Source organism: Brachyistius frenatus, unplaced genomic scaffold, assembly GCF_029030835.1.
Source record: "Brachyistius frenatus isolate BFR_SWC_R1_liver_20210118 unplaced genomic scaffold, ASM2903083v1 Contig_293, whole genome shotgun sequence".
NCBI lineage: Eukaryota > Metazoa > Chordata > Actinopteri > Embiotocidae > Brachyistius > Brachyistius frenatus.
Window position 1 is genome coordinate 379,506 of NW_027210892.1, and position 7,828 is coordinate 387,333.

Below are 7,828 nucleotides of genomic sequence, written 5' to 3' on the forward strand. Positions count from 1 at the left end.
TTAGGTTAGGTTAGGTTAGGTTAGGTTAGGTTAGGTTAGGTTAGGTTAGGTTAGGTAGTTACTTTATTAATCCCCGAGGGGAAATTTTTTTTCTCTACAGCAGCATACAGAAGCAACAAGATAATAATAGAATAATAGAAAAGCAATAAAATAGCAGTAAAAAATATAAAATATAAGATGCACAGTATATACAGTACAGTATATATCTATATATATTATATACAAACAACCAAGAAACACAGTCAACAGTGTTATTGTTGTGTGATGGATTTTGCCAGAGGTGAGTTATTGTACAGTCTTATTGCGGTCGGCAGGAATGATCTCCTGTATCAGGAATGATCTCCTGTATCAGGAATGATCTCCTGTATCTGGAATGATCTCCTGTATCTGGAATGATCTCCTGTATCAGGAATGATCTCCTGTATCTGGAATGATCTCCTGTACCTGGAATGATCTCCTGTACCTGGAATGATCTCCCGTATCAGGAATGATCTCCCGTATCAGGAATGATCTCCCGTATCTGGAATGATCTCCCGTATCTGGAATGATCTCCCGTATCTGGAATGATCTCCCGTATCAGGAATGATCTCCCGTATCAGGAATGATCTCCCGTATCTGGAATGATCTCCCGTATCAGGAATGATCTCCCGTATCTGGAATGATCTCCCGTATCTGGAATGATCTCCCGTATCTGGAATGATCTCCCGTATCTGGAATGATCTCCCGTATCTGGAATGATCTCCCGTATCTGGAATGATCTCCCGTATCTGGAATGATCTCCTGTATCGATCTCCTGTATCTGGAATGATCTCCTGTGTCTGGAATGATCTCCTGTATCTGGAATGATCTCCTGTATCTGGAATGATCTCCTGTATCTGGAATGATCTCCTGTATCAGGAATGATCTCCTGTATCAGGAATGATCTCCTGTATCTGGAATGATCTCCTGTATCTGGAATGATCTCCTGTATCTGGAATGATCTCCTGTATCTGGAATGATCTCCTGTATCAGGAATGATCTCCTGTATCTGGAATGATCTCCTGTATCTGGAATGATCTCCTGTATCTGGAATGATCTCCTGTATCAGGAATGATCTCCTGTATCTGGAATGATCTCCTGTATCTGGAATGATCTCCTGTATCTGGAATGATCTCCTGTATCAGGAATGATCTCCTGTATCAGGAATGATCTCCTGTATCTGGAATGATCTCCTGTATCAGGAATGATCTCCTGTATCAGGAATGATCTCCTGTATCTGGAATGATCTCCTGTATCAGGAATGATCTCCTGTATCAGGAATGATCTCCTGTATCTGGAATGATCTCCTGTATCAGGAATGATCTCCTGTATCTGGAATGATCTCCTGTATCTGGAATGATCTCCTGTATCTGTCCTTGTGACAGCGGAGCTGGAGGAATCTTTTATGATGCATTTCACTTTTTCCACGTATATTTCAGCAAATCACGATGCATTGGTCACATATCTTGAAAACAATGACATCATCTAAAACATGCTTACAGTGCAGACTGATAGACAATCATCCTGCCCTGCAGGAACAAACCTTTACTGGTTATGTCAGACCCTTTGTTCAGCTGAAAACGTATTAAATCCTCATTTGAGCTGCAGGATTCTTTTGAATACTCAGATCAACAGGAAACGTGTTTCTGTAAGTTGCTGTGAGTGATGCACGTGTTTCTGTTTCGGTGGTGAACTGCCTGTAGTCGCCGTCTCATTCTGTCCTCACGTCGTCCTCTTCCCACAGACTCAGAACTACTTCCTGGGCTGCTTCCTGCTGAAGTTCGGCCTGACGGTCTGTGCCTACCTGTTGGCCTTTGGGTTCACCCTGCTGGCAGTCTGCCCCAAAGGCACCAACCTGACCTTCGCCGACAACACCACTGTCAGCTGCGGCTGCCTTTACACGGCCAGGTAGGAGGAGCTCCACCTGCAGCGTATCTCGCTTCATGTTTGGAAGATATTGATGGTAAAGTGAAGAGAGAGAAGCAGACTTCCTGTTTGTGTTGAGTGGAGAGTTTTCCTCTGACTGCAGCTCCTCCGACGAGGCTCTTCGTTGGTTCTCTGAGTTGTCCAACGGCCTGCTGCTGACTCAGAAGGTCATGGCCGGCTTCCTCGTCTTACACACAGGTGAGACGTCTCAAACGTACGCAGTATAAAACAACTCCCATGTTTTCACGTGGTTCCTAAAGTCCTCCCTCTCCTCCGTTCTTCAGTGGTGATCTCTCTCAGCTACGTCCACCGCTCCCAGCCTCTGTGGAGGAAGAGTCCCTTCAGCAACACCTGGTGGTGTCTCACCGTGCCTGTGGTGTAAGTTATCACAACGTCTGGACACATGCTGGTCTCTGTCGTTTGTGTGCTTCACAGATGTTCTTTAAGACGTTCACATTTCCAGCTGAAACCAGCTGTTAGCAGCTTCTTCCAGAAACTCAGCTGTTTGCACCACAGACTGTTTATAAAAGAGTTCGTAGCTTCAGGTCTGTAAAATGGTTCTGATCCAGAAGTGTCTTCAGCTGCAATACCAGCGAGTGCCACTAGAGGTCGGCTCCAAAAAGCCTCCTGCTCCATAGACTCCCATTCAACTTCTCTCATCAAATCCAAAGTGAATAAAATGTGTCCATCAGTTATCTCGGTGTTGTTAGCTAAAGTCACTCCTTCTTCTTAGTTTTCTGGAGGTCCATCTGAAAATAATCCCTCATTCATTAGAAAAGAAGATTCAAGAAGACCTGTTTTTGGGGGCGTGTCCGTTTGATTGACAGGCCTGTGGTGCAGTCAGGTTACAGCTATATATAGAATCTGAACTGGAGGCGGATGACGTCACTGTTGGTTGATACTTGATCTGGATTCATAAACTGAGGCTGAGTTTATACTGAATTCATGTAGATACTTGACCTACTACAGGTTTTGATTTACAGTTTTGTGTCAGATTTCATTTGTTGCTTGATGGAACGATTGTAAATGATGCACCAGAAATATATTCTACTGTTGACCTCCCATCTGTCCAAACACAAGATAACCTGACCGTCACCCGAAATACTTTAACCAGAGTTCCTTCATTGTTTTAACATTCACTCCAATAACATAAACTATTTCATATAAATCCTAAGTTCCTGATGTTTCAGCCCTTTCTATATTAACCCCTTGCTCCCTGTTCACCAGACTGCTCAGCCAGATCGTTCAGGCCACGGTGGATTATCAGTTGTGGCGCAACCAGCGCAGCCTCCTGACCTTTGACCTGGGCGACATCCCGCTGGAAGCCTGGCTGCTGGTGTCTCTGTCCCCGCTGCTGGTGGTGCTGGTCAACGAGGTGGTGAAGCTGCATGAGATCCGGTAAGAGACACAGACAGACGTTAAACATGGAAGATCCGGTCTGAAGTTCGGAGGAGGTTCCTGCTCCTGCAGGATAGTAACGTGCACGGAGCAGGAGGACGCAGCAACTATTAAAGTTCACAGTAATAACTGAAGTTTACCAAGTGCGTTTCTGTGTTTTCACTGTGAACCTGAAACTTGAGCAGAGAAACATCAGATTTAGTGTCAAACCTGAGAAATCGGCAACAGAGACCATTGAAATGTTCCAGAAAGCTAAAAGCAGAGACTCATCGAGCCGAGCGAGGCGTTCAAGACTGAAGGTAGTGGTGCCGAAGAGTTTATAAAACTTTTTGAATTGTCTTTGATTTCTGATGAAATGAGACCTAAAACATCATCCGTCCTAAACATAGATGAAGAGAAACCAATGAAAAAACAATGAGACTAAAATGTTTTTGTTGGTTTAACTATTTATCAAGAACAATGAGCCAATATTAAATATCTGGGATTAGCAGGATCAGCAGTTAATTCAAAGATGAAATCAAGGTCAGCGGTTTGAAGTCAACGTGATGATGAGAGAGTGTGTTTCATTTAAAGAACAGGGATGGAAAGAAATGATGGATGGTATGAAATCAATGCGGTTGATCTATCTGAATTCAGTCGGCAGCCGTCTCCATGGAAACAGTGGTGCTGTGGAGATGGCAGAAAGAAGCAGGAGGGAAAAACAAGCAGACGTCATATTACAAGAGATAATGAAGGGATCAGCGTGGGATTATTGGGGATGATTGACGGATGAGATCAGTCGTTGGTTGTCTCTCCAGAGCAGCGACGTGCTGTGACGACGCAGCATGCTGAGCTCTGATTGGTCCCCTCTGTCCGTTTCAGGGTGCGAGTTCGATACCAGAAGAGACAGAAGCTGCAGTTCGAAACCAAGCTGGGGATGAACTCTCCGTTCTGATGGGATCCCTCTGAGGAAGAAACGGGGAACCGCTCGGCCCGTTGTGGGAACCAGGAGAGGTCGCGGTGCTGGAGGAGCCTCTGTTACCACGGCAACCATCAGGACATCTCAGCAGGAGCTCAAAACACGTTTCAGCTCCCGGGTCTGTTTTCTGGAAACGGCTGATGAGAGAAAAAGGAAGAATCCAAAGTGTTCATTTCCACTGAATAGAAACAGAACCAAAACTATTTATTTTGTGGTTTTCCTTAGTTTTAACGGCATGAGGAATGTTTTCTGGAGAGGTTTGTGCTCGCTTCTCCATCACCGGCTCCAAGTCCCCAACCGGACACCAAATACTGATGTGAAGTTCATTTTATTTTCAGCCAATGAGACACATGGAATTGTGGCGAATCATGTGACCAGTGTAGCCTTGATTCATCTGACACACGGACGTGTTTCTTCATTGACTGGGAACCCAGTAGTGCTGAAAACAGACGGCAGTGTGGAGCTGCAGAGCCCCGAAGTCTGTAATAATCACACCAAGAATTATTCACAACCTTTTAAAGTCTTGTTGCTGTTATGGAACGTTTTAGAATAACTTGTAAATTTTAATTCGAGTTTTACAGGACATCATTTTATTTTATAATATTTTTTCATTGGTAATGTCTTTTTATGACGGTGGTATTTCACAGTTCAGGTTAGCGGCGTGGTTGTTGCTGCTGTGAGAGGCACCACTTTCATAAAAAAGGGACGTTATGCAATGAAACCTGACGTTGGTTTATTTGATATCATTCTTTTTTCTTTTTTTTTATCTAGTATTACACTCATTGGGGCTCCACATGCAACACAGGACAGCGTGTTGACACTACCTCTGAACAAATGTGACAGAAACTTTTCAAGCTGGTTTTCTGCAGCTTTCTGTAATTCAGTCACTGTATTCGCCGACAACACGATGCTCTCTATTATTTTATTGTTCGTTTCACAACAAAAGCTCCTTGTTGTTCCTGAGCTGAACCTGCTGCAGCACAGCAGGAGGTGAAGATGAAGAACTGAATCAGTTTGGTCATCGTAGTGAGTCCCTTCTTCATGTGGGTTCACTCTGTTTGTAATAATGTTCATTCTGGGGCGCTAAACACACCCGAGTTTCTCCAAAAGGTGCTTCATATCATTCGGTTGCCTTTTTACTCGTTTCATCTGTCAGACCTCAGCAGACAGGAGCTCAGGATACTTTTCAGTTCTGGAATATAAACCAATGAATAACGGAGCAGATTTCATCAGCAAATTTTATTAAGAGTATTAAGATGAAGATATCAGATTTCCTATTTGATTGGCTGAAGATCGTCCCGTAGTATGTGATTTAATCTGCTTGATTTCCGGGCTGCAGACAGACGGAAGCTGTGCAGCAGACATCTGTATCATCGCCGGTCTGCAGTCGGACTGCCGTGTGTGTGTGGTGCTATCTTCACTTCACATTGATGCTGTTTTAATACTGCAATTGGTAATGCATTACTTCAGTGATCAGTTTCAGAAAATGTATCACACCCTGAATCAATATTGTGACATTTCTTTTATTCTCTTAATTGATGTGTAAAGTCAATCACATTTGTAAATTACAGCTCACAAGTTATTCTGATTTTTTTTAAATTATTTTCCACTGTACGAAATATTAGTAATAGAGGATTTTATCATTCCTAAACCTCTGGCCCCTTAATTCTGGTGTATCCTGATCTAAAGGCAGCGTCTGGGGATTCAGGTCACGGCTGCAGCTACCAAACTCTGAGGATTTTATATTCTAGAGTTAAACAGCGTCTCTTGGTGGATATTTTACACTCTGACTTCAGTGTCAGTATGTTTAAATTTGACTGCTTTCAGGACGAAAATGATTAAAGCAAAAGGAATTCAGCAACTTTTGTGGGAAGGAGAGTTTGTGAGATTTTGTCGTGGGGGGGATTCGAACTCACGACCTCAGTGTTGCAACAGGCTGCAGCCCCGTTTCACCTGTGCGACAGCTCTGACGTGTGTGCCTGTTTCTACTTCATCCACAGCTACGACGGCTCCTACATGTTTCACGTTTGAAGACGGGGGTGCATGCGAGTGGGGACAAGTTAAAATGTGTAGAAGCACAGTTTGATTTTCTGGTTTCATGGCACTAAAGTAGTCGTGATCACTCGTGGATGTGATGAAACTACTGGTGACGGTTTTAACACGAACATTTCAATACAAGAAAACATTCATGATGACATTTCTTTTTTTTGGTTTGCCCTGTTTTCTACTCTTTTATATGCGGACAAACATTGGGGACATGCTGCATGAACACCATCCAGTGAATGCTCCGTCTCCACCGATCTGTAAATGTTCTCTAAATAGTTCTGCTGTTCTGGTCACAACACGGATGGACTCCGTCAGCCTGGGCTTCACGCTGTGTGCTGCCACACCTCCGGTTTACCTGTGCAGGGCTGATGGACAATGTTCACAAGACACATAAATGTATATTTTGTATTTTTTGACAGATTTGTTTGTGTATTGATTATGTTATGTTCATAAATATGCTCTTTTATTTATATGATTGTTGCCTTGTTCACGTTTTTTGAGACCGTTGTGTTACGATGCTGCAGACGTCCGTCAGGATGCCGAGGTGTTCCCAGGTCACAGTACATCTCTCCAGCGTGTCCTTGTCTGCTCTGGCTTCTGCTTCCAGTTGCTCTGGATCCAAACATCCAAACATGCAGCAGCAGCGGCAGGAGGTGCTGACTCATCCAGTTCTCATCCATCTCATCTCAGTTCCATTCACGGCGTCAAGAAGCCAACAACACGATGTCGTCTGATGGTGATGGAGGACAGATTCACACCGTTCACTAGAGCTACAGTCAGACTTTTACATGAAGGAACATCGTTTCATTCAAGCTAAATGAGTTCACACACACACACACACATGTAACCCAATATACAGTGGGTACGGAAAGTATTCAGACCCCTTTACATTTTTCACTCTTTGTTTCATTGCAGCCATTTGCTAAAATCATAAAAGTTCATTTTATTTCTCATTAATGTACACTCAGCACCCCATCTTGACAGAAAAAACAGAAATGTAGAAATTTGTGCAAATTTATTAAAAAAGAAAAACTGAAATATCACATGGTCATAAGTATTCAGACCCTTTGCTGTGACACTCATATTTAACTCACATGCTGTCCATTTCTTCTGATCCTCCTTGAGATGGTTCTACTCCTTCATTGGAGTCCAGCTGTGTTTAATTAAACTGATTGGACTTGATTAGGAAAGGCACACACCTGTCTATATAAGACCTTACAGCTCACAGTGCATGTCAGAGCAAATGAGAATCATGAGGTCGAAGGAACTGTCCAAGGAGCTCAGAGACAGAGTTGTGGCAAGGCACAGATCTGGCCAAGGTTACAAAATAATTTCTGCAGCACTCAAGGTTCCTAAGAGCACAGTGGCCTCCATAATCCTTAAATGGAAGAAGTTTGGGACGACCAGAACTCTTCCTAGACCTGGCCGTCCAGCCAAACTGAGCAATCGTGGGAGAAGAGCCTTGGTGAGAGAGGTAAAGAA

General features: G+C 43.6%; 1 protein-coding gene across 5 annotated transcripts in view; it reads left to right on the top strand.

Moving 5' to 3' along the window:
• Nucleotides 1-6,818, top strand: part of tmem94 (transmembrane protein 94) — a 49,328-nt gene extending 42,510 nt beyond the window's left edge. For all 5 annotated transcript variants that reach the window (XM_069722493.1, XM_069722495.1, XM_069722492.1 and 2 more), the window contains 5 exons: nucleotides 1,763-1,926; nucleotides 2,048-2,142; nucleotides 2,229-2,322; nucleotides 3,172-3,342; nucleotides 4,204-6,818. In XM_069722493.1, coding sequence (XP_069578594.1) covers nucleotides 1,763-1,926; nucleotides 2,048-2,142; nucleotides 2,229-2,322; nucleotides 3,172-3,342; nucleotides 4,204-4,276 — 597 coding nt within the window. In that variant the 3' untranslated portion in view covers nucleotides 4,277-6,818. The remainder of the gene's footprint in view (nucleotides 1-1,762; nucleotides 1,927-2,047; nucleotides 2,143-2,228; nucleotides 2,323-3,171; nucleotides 3,343-4,203) is intronic.
• The last annotated feature ends 1,010 nt before the right edge of the window (nucleotides 6,819-7,828 follow it).